We start from the raw sequence: 23368 nt of genomic DNA, 5'->3' as shown, positions 1-23368 counted from the left end.
TGTTGATACATGCAAATGAATGTGATTGTAATAACAAGATTAGTTGATAATATTATAAATTTGGATAACTTTTTATATAATTACAAAGGTCTTACAATCCCACTGGGAGTTAGTTGAGATGGTAAGAAGTGATTAAGTGTGCTTCTATATGCCCCTCCGCATAAATGTGACTACTTACCCAACATAACATGTAGTAAGGTGGAATGGTGCATACGGCCGCAAGGAGATTAGCCTCACCAAATACGGTGATATTCGTTGGACTAATAAGAACAAGGGTTTTATAATTATAATGATGTGAAATAATATATATATATATATATATATAATAAAACATGATTATAAGGCTCATAATTATTACAATTTCGTGAGGATAAACATCAATCCAACTATGATTTTGTGGGTCACACTTTATTGTCTTTATTCTTTATCTATCAACTTTACTATATTTTCTCTTTTACCCTTTAATCTACTTCGTGATTTTTCATCTTTTACCACTTTAATATTAAAATATTTTATTAACACCACACCACTCCAATTTTATTTTTTATTCTTCATTTTTACCTCCTTAACTTCAAAGAGGATGCATGTGTCACAGGCACAGATGAACCTCATTCTATATGATAAAACACAACGATGGATTTTACTCTAACTAAATTATGGAGGGTAAACATCCTACCCCAACTACAATGCAATGGGGTCCACATTACCCCACATTTTATTACCTTTCATCTTCACCCCTTCAAATTTATTGTATTTTATCCCCCTTTCAATAATATCCATTTAATTAGATTATATTTATTTGTTTGCACCCTTTCCATTAATACGTCTCTAACTTTTTTATTTTCTTTATTTATCTCTCTAACCCCAAAGGACGCATAGACACGAACATATTCTAATTATTTTATAAAATATAAAAATAATTTGAAAAAGAAAGTTTTCACGTCACAAGTGACTTAGACATACCCCTTCATATTTTGATGAATGGATGAGATACCCCTATATTTTAAAATTGGTGACATACCCCCTCTGCAAGCAAATGAAATATGATCTAAATGTCCTCATCCTCAACTTTCAAAGTTTAGTAAAAATCCTTCTCTATTTCTTCCCTAGACAAGTCATATTCAACATACAAGGCCTTGGTGCCTTCTCTAGAAAATCATCGATTTTTCTATCCAAAATTCTATCCTATCAAAGGAAAAAAAGACCGGAGAACAAGGTTGAAAAATTATACCCAATAAGTTAAAGATGACTGGTTTTGGAAAGTTAAAGTATTATTTTTTTTTAAACAAAAAGTTACATACAAGGGTATCTATGTTATTTACTATTAGTACATTAGAGAAGACTTAGGTGAGCTTGTGAGGGGTATGCAGTGAGTTTGAAAAAACAGGATTATCTCAAATATTCAACAAAACATGGAGGGTATGTATAAATCACTCCAAACGTTAACGTTCCACTTTATTTACTAAAGAAAAGTAAGGTTATTTCCGTAATTTTGTAGAAGATCAGTGTCTTATTCAAGAACTCAGCGCACTCGAGAAGACTTTGCCACGCGCGGGCTTCTCACACCATCCATATAAATCCCTAAAACCGCGCCAAATAAACCCGCGAAAACTATCCGATTTCCCATTTCTCCTACAAATTCTCCAAGTAAAAAATAAAAAATAAAAAATAAAAAATAAAAAATGGAGAACTCGCAATCAGATTCAAACATCTTCAGCGTTCGAATCGTTTCGATCGACTACTACATGGCGCCTCCAATAACTGACATCGATATTTGTTACAGTAGTTTTCAAGGCATCAAACAGAACTCTTCAAATCCCTGATACTCTTATATTAGTTACAGAAATGTAGTTCGAATAGTTCATTTTAGGTTTTTTTTTTTCCTCTTTCAGTATTAGTTTACCATCTCAAATCTACATATGTGTTGGAATTTTGAAGGTGGGAAGGTGAACGAGGTGCCTGTTATAAGGATTTACGGTTCGACTCCTGCTGGTCAGAAGACTTGCTTGCATGTTCATCGGGTACATTAATCACCATTTTTCCCCCCAATTTTACAGTAAGATTGTATTGAAGTATTTTGATGTTCTTCGAATGAATTATAGGATTAAAATAAAAACCCACAAAGAGACAATGATGAATTTTAAGCAAAGCCAGTTGTATTAGGAGAATTTGAACTTAAGGTGTATTGGATTTGAAAATGATTGTGAACTTAAGAAGATTTTTTATTTATTTTTGATAAGTTGAAATTTGATTGAAAAGAGAAAATGGGGTCGAGATGACCCCTACAAACAAAAAGGTGATTTTTTTTTTAAAAGAAGAATTTTGCAATTAAGAGGTGAAAGTGTGATTGCCTTTTGATATCTTAGTGTTGAGGGATTGTACATTACACTCTTAGTTTATTTTTTAATTTTTTATGAGAATATTAGTTGATGTACTCATTCTGTAGGTATTGCTGTATTGTGACATTGTAGGACTTTTCTGCATCATTTGGATGTCTGATAACACTAGTTGTTGCCACATGGAACCATTATCCTCATGAATGTTTACTCCTCTTTTTAGTGCATCAGCACACCGAAAATCAGCGTAGTGGATGATTTCTAGCTCACTAGGTTCGAGCATCTTTAAACCTCAGTGTTATGTACTTTCTATCAGAGGATGAAACTTATGAATTATAGTAGGAATTATGGGAAAGCGTACTGAAACAGAGATTAAGACAAAAACAGTGATATCAAATATGAATTTTTTTTCATGTCAAGGAGTCCAGCTACCGATACATTTTTTTGATGTAGACAAATGACCGAGAAGTTGAAAAAAAGAAAAAAGAAAAAGAAAGAAAGAAAGAAAGAGAGTAAGGATCCTCATTTGATTTTGGTGTCTTAGAGAGTGCAAAGTACAAAGTATCTGGAGTGTTAATTCAATGGGTATTGAGAATGAAAGGAGTTTCAAGTGCATGTATTGAATAACTAAGGACATGTAAGAGAGAGCTATGTCTAGTGGGCCAACAAATAGTGAGGAAATAAATGAGTTCTTGGTTATGTTTGATTTTCTCTAGCTATAGATGAAACACCTACGCATATTCAATAGCAGGTCATTTGATATATGTCAATTGTAAACGATGTAATGTTAAGTTGGTGAACCTAGAGAGGGAAGCATCACAAAACTAAAGCTCTAGAAAGTTTCTTTGGAGGCGAAGATGTTATTTTAAAGTAGCTTCAATTGGTGATTGAAATGGTCTAATCATGTTCAGTGAAGACCGTCAACCATCCCAATTAGAAGGAATGTGCAAGTTGAATGTTCTAAAAGAGTGAGAGGGAGATAAAAAACGCATGGATTGAGGTAGTGAGAGCATATATGAACACAATTGAATTAACATAAGACATGGATTTAGACAAAACTAAATGGGGGATAGGATGTATCAAGCTAAGCCTAATCCCAAAATTTGGGGACTTTGATGTCGATGAATGCTTTGCTCCCATTGTTCCAATCAATGACGACATTTCTCGGATCCCGCAGATGGAATCATCTATCAGACTAATTTTTTGGGGGTGTGCTTGTGTTCATCGAGGATGGCCCAAAACTTCCTGCAAGAAGAGTGTGCCATGTGGGAATATTTTGTGTGACTAACACACAAGACTGATACTTATGACCAATGCCTCAGGTTTTGCTACTCTTTTTTATGCTAATGGTTGTACATTAAACATATTTTCTGGTTGGGTTCCTGCCTTATCCCTGTGTTTCCATAAACAGAGCTATTCACCATGGTTGATACTATCAGCTATCATCCAACATTTCTGAATGGTTTCTTCCATGGTTTTGCTTTTTACATAATTTGAGAATACATTGCCAACTCTTTTTAATAATTTTATTCCAACAGTTCTTCCTTATTGGGTCATGTATAACTTTTCCTAATTGGTTGCTGTAGGCTTTGCCCTATTTCTATGTGCCATGTTCTGATATCTCACTGGAGACACCCAAAGAAGGTAATTAACTTGTTCAGGTGTTTTCTTTTAATTGTTTATATATATATATATATATCGGGGGGTGGGGGGGAGTGTTCAAGGGCCATATACGAAACCAAACATTTTCAATATATGGGTTAGAAGTTTCAGAATGGGCTGATTTTTTCCGAGGAGGATCTTTGTGGTGAGGAGATCATCCTCACAAAAACTCATCCCATTCCAAAACTTCTAACCCATATATTGAACAATGTTTGACACAATATTTGGTTTTGTATGTGGCCCTTGAACTTATATATATTTATTAGAGTTTGCCCATGCCGTAGGCATGGGAATCCTTTTTGGGGTTAAAGGGGTAAAAAAGTAAGATAGTAAAGTTAGAGAGGTATTATTGAAAGGGGGGTGGCGGGAGGAAAGACAATAAAATTGAAGGGGGAGAAGAGGAAAGGTAATTGTAGCTTACAGGACGTTTATACCCCATAAATGTAGTTGGAGTGGGACCCACCGTTGTGTTTTATTATATAGATATATGTATAAATAAAATGTTTGGTGTTACATCCCACTCACACATCATCATGGTTTTAAAACTCGTTTTGACGTCTCGTCTCATTCATGAACGAGACCGAGTCATCTTGGATGAGTTTTCCGATACGTTTGAGTCGTCTCGTTCAACCATGAGAAAAATGAACCATGGTTTTAAATCTCGTCCAATACGTTTGACTTGTCCATCCGTCTTGTTGGTGGACGATACTGAGACGTATTGGACGAGTCGTCTCGGACGAGATTTAAAGCCATGCATATCATGGCCTATAAATTAATAATTGTTGCCTAGTGCAGTTGTTTTGCTTATATTAATATGTTATACTGCTAGGTACTTATTCTTAGGTCAAGGAACAATTATATGCACACACACACATACACACACTTGGTTAGACATTCACATTCGACTCTGGCCAGTAGAGAATCATTTGAATCCCCTCCTTCAATGGTTGTTGAGTTGGCACATGAGGGAAAGGAGACAGCCTATCAAAATGCTGTTGATGAACTGTAGATCTTTATCCCGTGCGTGAAGCAATTGGGTCACGATTCCAATTGCTGAGCAGCTCAACCTGCCTTTCTATCCTTATTTTTTTTGCCTAGGGAGAATTGATTGAATCGAGGTTCCTATCTCATCAAGGGATGGCTCTCGATCCCTACCTCAAATTCATAAGAGGACACACACTCTCTCTCCTTTTATGTCCAAGATATGATTGGTAAGCTTTTATTTTTTATTTTTTCATAACATAGGGGACGTGTACACACGTGTCATATCTCGTGCAATTGAGAAGGCTTTGAAGGTATGTTCGGTTCTGTCAGATGAAGTTCTGATTATACAATGTATCTCATGGTTGGTTTTTGGACTTAGTTCCCTATGTATTAGCTGCAGATATAACGTGAACATAGTTTTCTTGAACTCTCACAGCTTAAAGGTTGTAGTGGATCAAAAAGACAACATGTGCATGGTTGTAGCCTTGTACGGGGGAGGAAATTCTATGGTTATCATTCGTCAGAGGAGCTATTTGTAAAAATATACTTGTATCCAAATTCTCATTTAGGGTTTGTGAACTTTGATGTCTAAGCTAGGTCAAATTTCAACTCTATTTTAATATTTTAATGTTGCGAACTCCAAATGGTTGTCATACTGCATAGATGATTATGATGATGAGAAGGGTATGTGTTTGCTCAACTTGTAAAACTATTTTCATTTGCTTTGATAGAATGAGTTGGCTTTATTATATTTTTGCTTGAAGCTAATAAATTGTTTTACTTTTCGCTCCTTTAATGTGCGATGTATTTTAGAAGACCTCGTCAAGAGTAATATATCTACAGTATACTGGATCTTGTGCATGCAAATGTAATGAGTGAGAGTTAACTTCCTTTTTAAGTGTCACTAGCTTAGATAATTTTACAAGAGCAATAATACCAGCTATAGTTTATGAGATAATTTGGGAACTCAACAAACATGTTCGTAACAAGGATACAAAGACGAGGACAATGATATTGAGCGAAATATGAGTAGAGTGAAAGTCAGAGATGAGCGCATTTGAGGCAATCTAGGAGTAGGTCTGTAAGGGGTAAATTAAAGGGAATTCAATTGAGATGTCTTAGACGTGCACAACGAAGACCATTGATGAGACTAGTGAGAAAGAATGATTTGATGCAAGTTGAAGGTTCTAAAAGGAAGAGAGGAAGGTTGAAATGACATGGATAATAGAATAGCTTTAGAAAGAATTGAATAAAAAAATAGGTTTCATGTTCCCAACCCAAATAGTTGAGAATTGAAATAAGGCAATGATGATGCTGAGGTTCTACTGCTAGCTTCCTATTTGAAAATCCTATACACCATGTGCTTACGCAAACTACCATACCAATTAGTAGAAGCTGTCATTTTTCATAGTTTCGTTTTGTTTTATTCATATTGACCTAGATGCATCAACCAAAATTAAAAATATTGTCCACATGAACTTAATAATAAAATAAAATGTTTCTTAGATTCATTATTAACTTATTTACAAATTCTAGTTTTTGTTCAATCTTGTTTGATTTGGGAAAAGTGCATCTTCTAGTAGTTATACATGTTTAGTTTATGCTTATGTTGGTTAGTTCTGGATATCTTCCTTTATTCCTTTTTTTCCCATGTTAATTAATTATATCATTGAACTCCTTGACTTATATATCAAAGATATTATCCACATGAAGTTGCTCGTGTTGCTACTCTCCTTCTGGTACGTGCTCAGATGCTGTTTGGTGTTTTTTTGGATGCAATTTGTTGCTACAATATATCCTTCTGTTTTCACTCAATCATGACGTTAATACTGCTTCATATCAAGAAAATAAATAAATTATATATCCTGATAAGGTAGCTCAATAGCTGGATTCATGGGTGAGTTATTGCCTTTATTATCCAATATGTTTTTTATTTTATTTTCCAGGTTGCATGCATGCTTTGCATTTGTTAGCTTTGTGACTGGAGGACGAACTACTTGGTTTGCAGGGTGGTGCAGTTTTAGATAAAAGTTTACAGCCTCACGAATCACATATTCCATATCTTCTCCAATTTTTGGTAAGGATTGTTTATTGTTCAATTGTCTTATATTCTGGGATATTTTCAAGGGCTCTCGATTAATACTCTGTTTTTAGATGGGAGATGCTTGTTTGAACTTAGAAGGCCACCATTCTAGCTTTGTTTCTCGTCTCAGGATTCTGTTGCACTAGCCCCTCTTGTGCTTCTTTTTTCCCTATAATAAAACCCTCCTTTTACCAATACAAAACTGGTAATTTGATAAAATGAACAGGGAAATGAATTTGGGATTATTCATAATCAAATTTTGCTTATTAAAAAAAAAAGCTCATTTTATTTTCCTCTTTAATGTTCTCTTGTTTTATTCCTGCTGGGACCATATTCAACCCATGATAAATTTTAAGGTCTTTTCCCCTTTTCATTTGTTGATTGTTTTCCTCTAAACTTAAATGCTTCTTTTCTTATCTTCACATTGGAAAATGTTAGGTTGACTATAACTTGTATGGGATGGGTCATCTACATGTATCAAAGGTGAAGTTCCGCCACCCGTTACCTGATAATTTCATCCCAAGAGCAGCTCATCATGGTGGCAAATGTAATCTACCCACAGAGAAGTTGACTTGTGTTAATGATGATTTTCAGGTTATTTTTCTGTGCGTAAATTAATGAACTAGACACATGTGTTGATGCTGTTTGATCTGATGTTCTTGTGGAAACTTTTTCTTAGGCAGATTCAAGTACTGATGCATGTCTAGGTTCACCAATTTGGATATCTTCCACTATCCCATGTGGTTGGATGTGGCCAATTCCTGTTGAGCATGATAGTTCACTAGATCATGATCTTCACCTTATTAAACGTCAGAGTACTTGTGAACTTGAAGGAGATGCTACTGTGGATGGTGTGTTATGACTTCTTGGAAAAAAATTGCGCACCACAAGCTCCTGCGTTCATTCCCACAAGGCCTTGCTCACATTATTTATCATTTTTTTTCTTGCAGAGATTTTAAATCAGCAATGTAAAATGTACTCGTCTCTTTCTCAGACTCGATCAGAGGTGAAGATGGTTCAATCACTAGTACCAATTTGGGAGGTCTGTTGTCATTTGACTTTATGTTTTGTTTTATGCTGTTGTGTGCAAAAGTTGACCTATTCTTTTGACATCTCATTAAGGTAAGCTTTCTTGATTTAGGAGGAATATGGAAGAACGGGGATGCACGAAGAAATGATATCTCCTGACCCTAGCAAACCACTTCCTGAAAATGTTCTGAAGACTTTCTCACATGAACATGAGTTCGAGAATGCATTCTTGGATTTGTGCAGGGAAGCCAGAAACTTGACATCTTCTCAAGGTACTCCTTCGGAGAAGTCTGAAAATTTTGTGCAGTCTATAAGATCTTTAACTGAAGTTGGAAGCTTGGTTGAATTCGCCAAAGATGTGAACCCCAACTGTTCGGATTCTCCATCTTCAGAGTGTTCTGACGAAAGAAATAGAGATGGATCCATGTTATCACAAGGATCATTACCAAAACAGGAGGATGATGCAATATGTTCTGAATGGAGGGATGTATCTCCAGAAATAATACCTGTTCATGAGGAAATGCTAATATCTGAGAAGACTGAAATGTCAGATCCAAAGGTAGAATGTCATGCTTTCATTTGCCCATCTCCTTTCAAGTGCATGCTAGAATTTGAGGCTCTACTGAGAAATTTTGGTTGAAATTATTTCATGCCTTCTTTTTTGTCTCATATATGTATATATTTATGATTTTGCAGGTTATAGATATGGAGGCTCTTGGGCTTTTGAGGTGGCTTGTCTCTTCTCAAGCTGCAGAGGATTTAATTACTGAAGATGAACTTGTTCATGATATTATTCTGAGTCCTTTGCTGCCTACGGCAACAATTAATGAAGTCTTGGAAAAAGCTAATTTGGATTATGAGTGTGAATCCCAACGAGAATGCCAAGACATTCTGGATTCAGTCGAGGATATAACTGGTTCTGAGGCTTTAAAGAAACAAGATATACGTTCTACAGGTCATAACCAATTACCCCAGACACCATCAGATAATATGATTCCTCAAGTAGATGGTTCATTCGATGATCAACTCACAGAGCAAGTTGGTAATTCATCTGAAATTGAGGTGAATGGTGAATTAGAGAGGTCATCACACCAGGAGTTGCAATATGCACACATGGGTCTCAGTAGTGAGCAGAAAATGAACAAAAAAATATGGGGTTCTTTACCTTTGTCCTCACAACAAAATGCGAATGATGATTTAGAGTCCAGCTTCAACTCTAGTCCCAATTCATCTGGAAATGCAGTGCATACAGATGTTAGTACTTTAAAGAAGGAAACAATCTGACTGGGTGTTCCATGAGGGATTTAATGAGGAGAAAACGATCCTCCCGGGTTGAGCCATCTGATCGTGAAACTTGTGGGATTAAGAAGATTTTTTTAGGGAAGGAGCAGGAGGAATCATCTCTCAATCCTAAGCGGCTAGAGTTTCAAACGATGCAGAGTGATATGGAGATATCCAAAGAAACTTTCAATCGGAGCTCATGTGCCGCTACTTGTGTGCCGGACTATTCAAACTTCCCCATGTACGGGAAGCTTCCTCTTTCGTCCCACAATGATAGTTCATTGCAAGCCAGTACATTAAAGGATGGGCCTTTTTGTTTAAATGAAAGACCAGATGATATTGTGTGTGTAGGGACTTGTGCTGAATCTGAAAGTGTCACAATGACTGATCCTTCACTGTTACTTACTGAGACAAGGGAAGTACCTGAATCTCTTAGCTCGGTGAAGCAAGACAATGCAACTTCTACAGCCCTTTATGACAAAAACAACCAAGAGTGTTGCCCTGCCATGAAACATTTACCTGAAATGTCTTCTAACAGTCGTGGAAACGCAAATGCTGCAATTGATGTGAATGCATTGTCCAGTCCTCGTAATTCATTATCCACAGTGGCCAACACCGAAGAAAAAAGGCCTGAGGAATACGTTGAGATGAGCTTTAGCAAAAGGCCCTCCACAATAGACCAAACAGTTGGGATATCTGAAGATACTTCATTTGCAGCTGTGGTGGACAATCACACTTTTATTGTGGAGATGGGGAACTCTGAAGGAACATTGGGTCGCAACTCCAATTTAGAAGATGGTACATGTTAGCTTTCTAATTCCTTTTCTTTGGATCTGTTATCTTTATGCCTTAGCATATATCAGCGGAAAAATTTATGTATTTTTCTTCCCGTAACAGATATTTAATTTCCAATGTTTATCTATCATTTAAGGAAGGACGTGTGGTATGGTACTGTTTCGTACTTGATTATTTTGCTGTTACATGTATGTGTAGTTCATAATTTCCATGTTAGATGGCTAGAAGCTAGAATGCCAGACACTAGGGTTTTTAATTAGTTGATACACCAGGAAAAACGTGCTTCTTTCTTGTTTTTTCTTGAACACCTCAGAATTTCGTAATATGACCTGGATAAATATTTTTCTATGATAGAGATGTCTCCGATATGGTGCTTCATGAAGCTTAAAACACAGACATGTCCATGCACACATATTACTATATGGTATTTAGAGATGGGAAAGTACTAGACAAGTGCACTAACAGTTGATTTATAAGTCATTTCGTTGGTTGTTATTGTTTGCGTATTCAATCGAATCTCAATTCATTGTTGACAATATCTGTACCATTTTATAAATATGATATTGTATGTTGGTATCCTTTAATGGTTCTATTCTATTTTCATTTGGTATATTTGGATTTGAATGCAGCTTCAGACACATCCTTGTACTAATTTAAACCTTTGAATTTATTTTTCCCTTACTTACAGCTCCAGGTAAAATAATCTGAGGGTTCTATTGTTTCAAGTTCTCTGTTTCTGCTGCTCTTTTTTGTTTTTAAATTTTAATTTTCTTAATGTTGTTTATTGCAAAAGATATGCCTATACCCTTTCTGACATATTTCTTTGCCCTTTTTGCAGCTAGAGGGAGAGGTGCTGACGAAATTCTCCCTTTTTTTGCTAGCAATATCAAAGATGAGCAAGTTTATGATAAGCCATACAAAAATCTTAGTTTTCATCAAGAAACTGTATTAGGTCTCCCTACTCACTATAAGAATGATGGTTCTTTCTCATACTTACTGACAACTGTATCTTCACCACCATCTGTGGATTCTGTTTATAAATGGCTGTCGCATCTGGCCCCACAAAATAGTACTGATGATGCTATAGGTATTGAGTATGAATTTTGCCCGAGTAAGTCATGTTATTTGCAAAGCATGCGTTTTTATTCTAATTTCTGGCTCATGTAATTCTAGGTACTTCGAAGGAGACTATCGATTCGGCATTTCTGGAGCAGCGTTCTACAAAACATAATAGTTTAGGGTTTGTAAGCAAGGAGAATAATTCTTTGAATGATGAAAAAACATCATCTGAGGCCCCAAAACTCCATGAAATCCAAGGGTTTATGATCAATGCTTGCCATGGTACTATGCCTGAATCTGGATCTAAAACTCATGTGAAGCCTTTTCTGGATCAATTGAGTCAAGAAAACCACAAAAACCTGAATACAGAAGTTAATCTTTGCCATAATGAGGTTTCAACTGAAGTCTGCATTGAAGGATCTAAAATGGAAGAAAATGAACACACTAAAAGCTGGCAAGATATCTCTCAGATTTCAGGTCCGGGTGTGAGATCAAAACTCACCCCCCTTAGTCAAATTGGATTCCGTGATCCTGCTAGTGTTGGTGCTGGCCAACAGCTTACATTGTTGAGTATAGAGGTATTGTGTATATATTGTCGTGCTATCTCTGTTGGATTCGTGCAAACATTACTTGATACCTACTCACCCACCTACATATATATGGACTGCTAGTATTACTTATTGGAGTATTTTCATGCAATTAAGAGGGCTGTCTGATTCAATATATATTTTTTAAAATTTTTGTTAAACACTTCGTAGTTACCCATTCGTAAAAGGGTTCCAATATTCTTTTACTCAAATTCAACTTTGGGTAACAGGTTCAAGCAGAATCAAGTGGAGATCTTCGACCTGATCCTCGATTTGATGCTATTAATGTTATCGCCCTAGCAGTTCAGGAGGATAATGATCATGTCCTTGAAGCCTTTGTGCTTTTACGTAGTAATGATGAGGAATACTGCCAGAGGTCTGATGACTAGTTTCATGCTAATTTCTAATGGTTTCTTACATTATTTATTTATTGTTCTATGCTGACTTTTTTTCATTTTTTTCAATACATTAGTATCAGAGATGCTGTTCTCGCTTCCCTTTATAGAGTCAATACGCTGACAGCTTGATGCAGTTTTTCTTGTTACAGCATGGTGTCATGAATGATTGGTGTTTATGCTTTCTGCTGTATAACAGGAGGGCTGTTGTTGGAATGATATACAGACATGTTATTACCGATTAACCATGCATTGTATCTTCTCATGATTAGCTGTAATTTTCTTTTGATAGATTCATGATATCTGTACTTGGAAACGCCTTGTTTTCATAGATTCAGTGTAAGAAATGTGAGAAGACACTGAGATGGATGAGTGGAACTAAGAAAGAAAAAATTAAAAATGAGTGCACGCATGAAAATTTAACAGTCCCTATAGGTGATAAACTAAGGGGAAGTCGATTGAGATGGTTTAGCTATGTGCAGCGAAGGCTGATTAAATCCCCAATTTGAAATAGGTATGCACAAGTTGCAGGTTCTACAAGAGCGATAGGAAGGTCATACAGAATGCGGAGTGAAGTTGTTAGAGTAGATATGAACATATTTGGATTGACAGAAAACATGGCTTTGGACAGAATGAATGGAGGAACATGATTTGTTTCAGCCGATCCCAATTTTTGGATAGGCTTTGGTGTTGGTGATAATTAGCAGTGCAAGAACCAGCTTAACCTTTTAACGTATCTCTCAATATCAATTCCTAGGCATCTCTTGATGTTGTTGTCCCATTTGGTGTTCATCAATTAATGAAGACATGGATGCGTGTCAATGCTTGAAACTGGAACAAAGTGTCTGACACATTGATCCCACAAAACTGATATGCTGCCATATGTTAAAACAATTATTTATTTTTTCAAGTTCATATTAAATATACAAGCATCGAAATAATGTATTTCACATAAACTGATATAACTTAAAATCATATAAATAATATTATGTAACAGTTGAAAACAAAATATTTGACTCAAGTCTTTCCTTGTTTTAGTGTTCGGGCACATGTTTGACACATGGGTAGATCATGGTGCCCAACATTTCAAGTTTTTTCACAATGGGGTGGCCTTGAAGAGTAGTTACCCATTCTGGAAGGTTTCGTTCTTACACGTTGAATTCATAATATACTCATGCTTTGCCAAGGAAACTTGGTTAGAAGTGGAACTCACAACAATTGCAGACATGCATTTATTATTAATTGTAGAATAGTTTTCTATGTAAAATGAGTGGTGTTATTATGAAAGAAGAAAGCATACCTTCTACAATTCCGTTAGGTAACACTCGGATTTTTGTACCTTGATAAAAATTTTCCTATATCCTCATACTAATTGTTTCTCTTTGTTGTCTTGTATTTTGCTTATGTTTTGTGGTTTAATTTTGATATATAAAATTCTAGATACATTTATGTGACTTCTTTGAATCTCTAACTCTGACAGAGGGATGGGTGAAACATGGAATGCCTATTCTTTTTCTTTTTCTTCTTCTTTTAAATGAAAGGAACAGCTGTGTTTTTTGGCTCTGATGATTGGTTTTATCACTTCTGCAGAAATCTTGATGGGATTTCTGGTTGCAAGGTGGTAGTTGCCTATGACGAAAAACACTTATATAACCATTTTGTGAAAATTGTACGCTCATTTGATCCAGATATCCTGATGGGTTGGGAGATTCAGGGTGGCTCACTAGGGTTTTTAGCTGAAAGGGCTGCACATCTTGGTATAGTTTTACTAAATAACATTTCTCGGACACCGTCTGAAACCAAAAGTCCAGCTAGAAATTCAGAAACTCTTGAAAAGGGAATGTCTGATAATCAATTACCTGGAGCCTTAATGACCGATTCCGTTGTTTTTGAGGATGCAATAATTGACGATGAATGGGGCCGCACTCATGCCAGTGGTGTCCATGTAGGTGGAAGAATTGTTCTCAATATTTGGCGACTGATGCGTAGTGAAGTTAAGCTTAATATGTACACAATTGAAGCTGTAGCTAAAGAAGTTCTAAGGCGAAAAATTCCTTCAATTCCTTTCAGAATATTGACACAGTGGTTTTCAAGTGGTCTTGGACGGGCAAGATTTCGTTGTATCAATTATGTTTTAGAAAGAGTGAAGCTGAACCTTGAAATAATGAATCAACTTGATATGGTAATTAACCGGTTATTTTCTTTGTGAACATGAATTTGGGGTTTGCTTATTTCATTTCAACATGTTACCTTCTTTCACTCCCTCATGATGTTTTTATTGCACATTAAATTTCAATTTGATTGCCTTTGACACTTATTGGGGGTGTTCTTTGGGGATTTTCTTTGGTGATGGTATTGGGTTGGTAGCATAAGATTGAGATGTTTGGCTGACATGTTTTGTTGAGCGTTGGTGGTGCTGCTATTCTTGTTTTTGTTCTTCTTGTGGCTGTGGTTGGTCATCTTGACCTCCTTATGCCTTTTTAATATATGTTACTTATATATATATAAATGTTGACTCATGGGGACAAAGTAGTAATTTCTTGATTATGTACACCAAGTGTCATACATGGTATTTACTGAGTTTCACATGTGACTGATGACTTGAAGATTTTTAAGGGAGAATCCAAGTACTCCTAGATTGGAGAGGTGGGAGGGAGTCTCGATCCCTCCTTGGTGGTTGCTACTTAGGGTCTTGGAAATGATCCGACCTCACTTTCACTCTTTGTGCAATGGGAGCTGTGTGGGTGATGACGTTACTAATTAATGGAAATTGTTCTCTTTGGGGAAATTTGTATCTTTAATCTATTTTTTAATTTCTCGCTTGTTTGTATTTTTTTTATAAGTACAACTTTATTCGAACAGGATCCATTTTTGTATTTTGAGCTAAAGGTGCTTTGTGAATTTATTATGTTTAATAAAACTTCTTATCAAATTGAACAAGTAAAATACTGATGCTGATGTTCCGACCTAGTACTTTTATGAATAAAATACTACAATTAGTAACTAATTTTTGTTGTTTGATTGATATGCATATGTCTAAACCTTTATGTTTTTTCTTTCCTGTTTTGGCAGATAAACCGAACATCGGAGCTTGCTCGTGTTTTTGGCATTGACTTTTTTTCAGTTCTCTCTCGAGGTTCACAGTACCGTGTTGAATCTATGTTTCTGAGATTGGCACATACACAAAACTACCTTGCCATCTCTCCTGGGAACCACCAGGTTTTCTGCTTGTCTATTTTAACTGTTTAATGCCTATCATAGTATTACCGAAGATTTATTGCAGGTTCCACAGCATATTTTATTGCTTTTCCTCTGCTCCATTAATTTTTTTTTGGATAGATAAACAGAATTTTATTTTATTTTGTTAAAAGAAGAATAGAGGTTGAGAGACCTACCAAACAAAAAGGAAATTAAGAGATACTAACCTTGTAACTAACTGAATTTCATCTGAACAAGATCTCCTCAAAACCCTCTAAATTCTATAAAGGTTTTACACGAACAAGAAGCTTACAATTTGATAAGAGCCTCATTCATGGTAATGGGATGATCTTTCCTGTCAAATAAGCTATTATTTCTTTCAATTCCAAAAGCCCCAAGAAACAGCATAGGGGACTAATCTTCACAGAACCCTTTCTCTAGAGCTGAGAAGTTTGACCTTCCACCCATGGAACAAAGATTTGACAGAATAAGCAAACACCTCATGCATGGGTAACAAATGCCTCATGTTCCATGCCCAATCTCATGTGAGTTCCAAATTTTAACTTGGTTATATAGTGGGTTTTTACATGGATATTTTGTCCGCTTGTGTGTTTCTATGAAGTTTGCTATAACAAAAAAGAGCACTCCTGAGAAGTTAGTTAAGAGTTGTCTTTCGGAACCTTTATACACTATTGGCTTTTATTTTTATACTGAATAAGTAAACTACAGTCTTGAACTTACATTTGGTATCTGAATGTTGTTCCAGTTTGAAAAGATTCCTTTTCTTTACTGGATTCAATCTTAATTCAAATCTTATCTTATCAATCATTCCACACAATATCTTAGATGGAAGATGCATAGTCAACCTCAAGGGTACATTTTTCACAGTCCAAGATTTGACATCGAGATACACATTACCCCAAAATAGGATTCAACCTCGAGATACACACAATATTTTATGCCCTTTAGGTTAGCCAATATGTAAAAATATTTTACTCTTTCCTTTCATCTCTGATCAATTAGGTGCTCCTACAAGGTAGTTAAGCTTATACAAGTTTACAAATGACTGATCTGGTTGGTCTCCAGCTTCTACATGCCAGCTCCTTAATGTTTTATTAGTGTGTCTTGGCTTTACTGAGTCATGAATTGTGCATTAATATACTTTTTTATTTTTATTTTTGAAGTGTGCCTCTTGAGGTATAATATCTTGCTTTTTCTCATCTTTTTATGCACATCCCTTCTGTTATAACTTATAAGAATGTGTTAGCGTATATTGAAAGTTATTGTTCCTAACCAGGTAGCTTCACAACCTGCAATGGAGTGCTTACCCCTTGTAATGGAGCCTGAATCTGGCTTTTATGGTGATCCGGTCATTGTTTTGGATTTTCAATCACTTTATCCATCGATGATAATTGCATACAATCTCTGCTTTTGTACGTGCCTTGGTAAAGTTGTGCCTTCAAAAGTAAATACACTTGGTGTCAGCTCATTTTCACCAGATCCACAGCTTTTGATGGGTTTAGAACATCAAATACTGCTTACTCCAAATGGTGTTATGTATGTGCCTTCAAAGGTATTTTTCTTCCAATATTGTTTCATTTCATATTTCCTCCGGATATTATTATTTTTTTGATCGATAAAGATAATTTTATTAAGAGAAAGAAAAACAAGGGGGGTCAAGAGGACCAACCCAAAACAAGGCAAAAGAAAGGTGTGTCTACAAAATTTTAAGACTACCATTTTGTTTTTCTTTTTGTACTAATTATTAAATCATCATTTGAGCCTTGTCAGCTTTAAGAGGTTGGCAAAACGAATTCAGTTTTCCCATTCAATTCTCTACCTAGAAACAATTCTCACGTAAAGGCAAGTGTCTTCGTATCTTTTCATCTTTTCTTATCACTTGATCCACAGACTCTTTTCGCCTTCCCTTGCCCATTTTAAGCGTTTCAACCCACACGTTCCTTCTGACTGCTGTTGTCATTGGTATTTGTTGTACATGGCCAAACCATCTTAATTGCCTGTCTTCTTTTTTTTGGCCTAATGGTTCCACTCTTATATTCTCTCAATTTCATTCATTTCCAATTGCTTTCCATTCATCTATGTCAACATCATAATCTTGGCTATGCTTATTGCGTGTAGAAGCTATTTTCTCTCTCTCTCTCTCTCTCTCTCTCTATCTCTCTCACATTTATGTGAACATATTTTTTTCTTTATTTCTTATTTTGCTCCATAAAGCATAGGCTACTTTGAAGCCATCTTATAACATTCTCCCTTTAACTGGATTGGTATGCATTGATCCATAGCACACTGGACACAAATCTTCATTTTAGCCACACAATTCTATTTTTCTTTTGCATAATCCTCTTCAATATTTCTTTACAATTAATTGAACCGAGATTACTCAAATGATTTCTTTGAGTTTTCAGCTGGGCCGTCAATCTTAACTAGTGCTTCATTCTATGTTTCTCTCCAAAGCATTGGGAGTTCAGAACATCCCTCCATAGTTTTAGTTTGCATTAATCTATCTTTATCATCTACTAATGTGGCATCATCTGCAAATAACAGATGCCAAAGGGTCCTCTTGAAAATGAGCAATTAATTCATCCATTGCTAGAGCTAAAATTTATGGATTTAGAGCCTATCCCTGATGAAAACCCACAGTGACTGGAAACTTGTTTTACCACCAATGGTTTCAATATATTATTGGCTTCTTTTTATTTTGCAAATCTTTTAGTATCTGCCATACTCTATAATTTTTATTGTTTGGTAAGATTAATCCTGTCATACATGTCAATATGGTGAATAATATACATTCCTTTGTATAATACAGGTTCGAAAAGGTGTGCTACCTCGTTTATTGGAGGAGATACTATCAACTAGAATAATGGTGAAAAAGGCAATGAAAAAATTAACACCTTCGCAACGGGTTTTATTTAAGGTGAAATTATACTTATTGATTTAACTAAAGTCAATTCTTGCAAGATATGCTCTTTGAAGTTTGGTATGATGAATATATTCGCTATGACTTCCAGTCCATTTCTTGTGCCAGGAATCTAACATGAATATTGATGCTAATGTAAGTTGCACAATAGTTGGCCTGGCCCTTAAGGTACCCTAGAAGCCTATGAGTGGGCCTGACTTTTTGGCTGGGCTTTGAAAAATAAACTTGATGCCTTTTCATCCAACAAGCTGCCATGAATATATCTAGTTTTGGGACCTAAAATTTTTTGGCTGGCGATTAGGTGATAGGCCAAGCCTGGGTTGGGATAACTCATTTGGTCCTTGGTTTTGCTCGGGCTAAACTTAGTGGCCAATGTGCACCCCCCATTAATGTTTGTGCTTGGCCTTGATGGTCTAATCTGCCAGTCACAGAAATTGGGATCTCAGAAGTTTGCAAAGGCTTCTGTTTTAACTTTAAATATGTCAACATGTCAAGTAAAAGAGAATTTTGAAGGACATAATTTTAAATGCCTTCGCATTTATTAAGCACCTTTTTTGGGATCTTAGAAGTGTTTTGAACTGTGTCATATATTGAAGTATAGAATTTTTTGGGTATTTAGAATACCCCCCTGTTAAATTGGTGATGTTAGGTTTACCCCCCCTTGACCGTAAGTTAACTTTGCTTTTTCTTGATGATTTAACAGTGAACTTTTGATTTTTTTTTTCCTCCAAACCTTGATTTAGTAATTTCAGTATTTGAAAAAAAAAAACAAAATTTCACTGTGAGCAAGAAAACGCAACATTGACTTACGGTCAAGGGGGATAAACCTAATATTGCATTTTGCAAGGGGTAAACCTAATATAACCAATTTAACAAAGGGGTATTCTAAAATACCCATTTTTTTCCTGTAATAATTATTGTTCTTGAATGAAATTTATATTGCTATCTCCTCAAATTTTCTATGTAAACATGACTGGTGCATTTTTTTTGTCCTCCCCTCTTTTTCCGTCCACAGATATTTAATGCAAGACAGCTTGCTCTAAAGCTGATAGCAAACGTAACGTATGGTTATACAGCTGCGGGGTTTAGTGGCCGTATGCCCTGTGCAGAACTTGCGGACAGTATTGTCCAGTGTGGTCGTAGAACTCTTGAAAAGGCTATTTCATTTGTAAATTCACATGATAAGTGGAACGCCAGAGTTATTTATGGTGACACCGATAGGTATCTAGTCTTCAAAAGCAATCAGTTTTCACTAATGGGGGAGATCTAATGTTGCATGACTATAAACAATGTCTGTAAACTACGTGGCATTACACATGATAGTGGTGGGGACCCACCATTTGATGGGGTCACACCTAGGGGATCCTTCATAATCAGAAAGATGTGATTATTGTAGCCATCCGGATCATGTGGCATTCTTTGTATTCAACAATGTTATACTTCATTGCCGGTAGGGCTTAAAATGGGTCGGATCTGAGTATATCCATATCCAGATCCAGAATTCTTTATCTGGATCCGTATCCGAATCGGATCTTGGTAGATAAACCATATCCGGACCATTTTGATTTCACTTAATCTAGACCCGGATCCAATTAAATTGCTTGATTCAGGTTGGATTATCCCAGATAGTTCAACATTTTTTCTTTTATACTTGTTTGTTAATTTCTATACTATCCTACTTTACCATTATAATCATTTTATTTTTTTTAAGAATTTATCCATCCTGGATCCGATTCAGATCATGGGACATTAAACCATATCCGACTCATTTTTATTCAAATCTACTCCAAAGACCCAAACCTGCCAAACCATTTTATGCCCTAATTGCCGGGAAAAAAATGCAGATTGGGCCAATTTTTACCCTTGAGAACTTTTCATGGTAATAGTGATAAAATGCTGGGTCCTCCTTCCTATGCATGTGGATAATGGATATGAAATTATAGACAATCATTATGATCAATGGTTCTCAGATTGTAAATAGCCCCCCTTACCTTATCTCTGTTTCACCATTTGTTCCATAAATTTGAAAATGACTTCGGTTATTTGTTCCATTTTGTGCAGCATGTTTGTCCTCCTTAAAGGACGCACAGTGAAAGAATCTTTCAGAATTGGACAGGAAATTGCATCTGAAATAACTTCAATGAATCCAAACCCGGTAGCATTGAAAATGGAGAAGGTCTACCATCCATGTTTTCTCCTTACAAAGAAGCGGTATGTTGGTTACAGCTATGAGAGCCCTGACCAAGCTGAACCTTCATTTGATGCTAAAGGCATTGAAACTGTACGGAGAGATACATGTGGAGCCGTTGCAAAGACACTGGAGCAGTCATTAAGACTTTTTTTCGAACAACAGGATATTTCAAAGGTAAGAGTGCCTGCTTTTTCAATTTTCCAGTTTCAATGTTCGAAAGCTAAGCCTTTGAGTAAGAAAATTGTCCTTTTTTTATTCGAGCTTGACTAGGCAGCAAGGTATTGTATTTGGGTATCATTGTCCATTTAGGTTTGCCCGAAAATGGGAAAAAAAATTGTGAGAGTGGAAATCATCATTTTTTTTTAAGGAAATGTTCTTAGAACTTTACGAAATTCTAAAAAACCCATAAAACATACTCATAAGTTGATAAACTATAATAGATAATCGTGATGGAACACATGATGCAAAAGATGAGAGCTAACAACGAGAAACAACATTTTTTTTATAAGCAATTTGTTAAATGAAAAAAATTGGTGGTCAATAATATTGCATCTGAAATCAAGAACCTCTAAGAAGCAGCTTTGCTCATAGGATCCTAATGCCGTATAAAGCGGATGCAAAGTAATACAATGAACCTGGAATCAAAACGCCATCTTCACACTTTAAATTTAAGATGGATGTTTATATAATATAGCTGGGTATTTGTAACATTTAAGTTGAAATATACTGTTCATAATTTATTCATGTTTGGTCAAAATGAATGGCAATTTTTTGTTTTCCATTTAGTGCTAAATAACATTTTTGTGAAACTAAAAGCCATCTTATTTTTTTCCACTTCAGGTTAAAGAGTATTTACAGCGCCAGTGGAGACGGATTTTAGGTGACAAGGTGTCTCTTCAGGATTTTGTATTTGCAAAGGAAGTTCGTTTGGGCACATACAGTACCAGGATTACTTCCCTTCCACCAGCAGCCATTGTGGCCACTAAAGCAATGAGAGCTGATCCTAGGGCAGAGCCACGTTATGCAGAGCGAATACCTTATGTCGTTATCCACGGAGAACCTGGGGCTCGTCTTGTTGATATGGTTATAGATCCATTGGATCTTTTGAGGATTGATTCCCCTTTCAGATTAAACGATCTATATTACATCAACAAACAGATAGTCCCGGCACTACAACGGGTGTTTGGACTTGTTGATGCAGACTTGAATCAGTGGTTTTCGGAGATGCCCCGTCCAGTTAGGCCAACTGTCGGTAAACGCCATTGTTATGCTCCAAATGCACAAAGAACGAGGATAGATTATTACTATCTTTCCAAACATTGTATCTTGTGTGGGGAGTTGGTGCAAGCGTCAACCCATTTGTGTGACAAGTGCTCTAAGAAGGGACCCGTTGTTGCAACTGCTGTGATTGGTAGAACCTCGAAATTGGAGAGGGACATTCAACACCTTGCTGCTGTAAGTATTGTGATTGCTTTTATTTGATTGTAGATTGCACTGTTCTGATAGCATCTGTAGTTCATAAAATGAATCTTTTCCAATGTTGTGTAGATCTAGAGACCTACCTAGAAAACAACAGACAACTAAACGTGGAAAACATAAAGGACCACACACAAGCACAACCTGCACCCCCTATGAGTCCTCACCCATGTGACTAACCATCTGAACATATAAAAAACTTCATAAAAAAGTGGAAAAAAGATCCTAAAATCCTTCAAATTTTATTGGGAAAAAAAGAGAGGAAAAGCCCAAAATACTGATAAAGAACTTCATGAATCTGAGTGCTCAACGCATGGGTGTTCTTTCTCTCTAATGAACTCAAGCACCAAAGATTTAATTTTTTTCATATATATAGAAAGAGTTGTGCTGGACTGACCTCAAGATTGGACCTCATATCGCACATCTTGACATGAAAGTGGATAGGAACCATAGATACTTTTCACTCGTATCTCGAGAAAAAGCATCTATGGTTCCCATACACTTTCACGTCAGGGTGTGCAATGTGAGGTCCTATCTTGAGGTCGCTTCAGCATTATTCATAGAATCGTGATAATCTGACTACACCACCTGTCACACTCAATCGGCTCTCCTGACGTGACAGGTTCGGGAAACCGTAGATCTGTACTCCTCGGGATACAAAAGTGCACTTCCCCATACAAAAGTGCATCCCGAAGCATACAAATCTACGGTTCACGAACTTGTCATGTCAGGAGAGTTGATTGAGTGTGCCACATGGGGTAGTCAGATTATCATGAATCTTATTCATATAGAAATGGTGATGAACCAACATTGAAACAAACCCGAAAAGGATTTAGGATTATGGAATTGAAATGCTGGTCTCATAACTACATTTCCTTGATGTCTTCTTTTTTTCTGCCTTAAAATAGATATGCCGGCATTGTGGAGGTGGGGATTGGATCATGGAAAGTGGGGTTAAGTGCACATCACTTGCGTGTACGGTGTTCTACGAAAGGCGAAAAGTCCAGAAAGAACTTCAAACCCTTTCTGCTGTTGCCACAGAGGCCGGATTCTACCCTAGGTGCATGATTGAGTGGTTCTGAAACTTTCATTTTCTCATTAATGTCTCATGTGACATGAAATGAGTTGTCTTTGCTTGTACCCACTGTTTGGGTTTTTTATTGTCTATTAGCCTTACGTATGTATGCATACACAGTGCAATGTCACTGTTGTGCAGTTCTTGTTGTTGTACATAGACTATGCATGATTTGTAAGAGATTAGATTCTAGAATTTTTTATTTTATTTTTTAATTTAAAAGAAGTTGCCAACTTGGTAAAAGTCAGTGAATGTAGACACGATGATCTGGCGTCA

The 23368-nt window shown here is 36.2% G+C and overlaps 1 protein-coding gene across 1 annotated transcript; it reads left to right on the top strand.

The window, feature by feature from the left end:
• Window positions 1-1636: 1636 nt before the first annotated feature.
• REV3 (recovery protein 3) lies at window positions 1637-23294 on the top strand. The gene is given in 24 exon segments (XM_086427569.1): window positions 1637-1794; window positions 1939-2021; window positions 3923-3980; window positions 5244-5293; window positions 5419-5531; window positions 6679-6721; window positions 6991-7059; window positions 7504-7659; window positions 7745-7916; window positions 8016-8107; window positions 8207-8653; window positions 8791-9355; window positions 9358-10173; window positions 11009-11257; window positions 11344-11807; window positions 12047-12192; window positions 13802-14393; window positions 15284-15430; window positions 16707-16982; window positions 18240-18347; window positions 19366-19571; window positions 20412-20715; window positions 21382-21996; window positions 22926-23294. Coding segments are annotated over 24 exon segments (6057 nt in total). The 5' UTR covers window positions 1637-1682; the 3' UTR covers window positions 23100-23294.
• The last annotated feature ends 74 nt before the right edge of the window (window positions 23295-23368 follow it).

This window comes from Akebia trifoliata, chromosome 16 (genome assembly GCF_017979445.1).
Source record: "Akebia trifoliata isolate Shusen 1 chromosome 16, ASM1797944v1, whole genome shotgun sequence".
Taxonomy (NCBI): domain Eukaryota; kingdom Viridiplantae; phylum Streptophyta; class Magnoliopsida; order Ranunculales; family Lardizabalaceae; genus Akebia; species Akebia trifoliata.
This window is presented reverse-complemented; position numbering and strand designations above follow the sequence as displayed.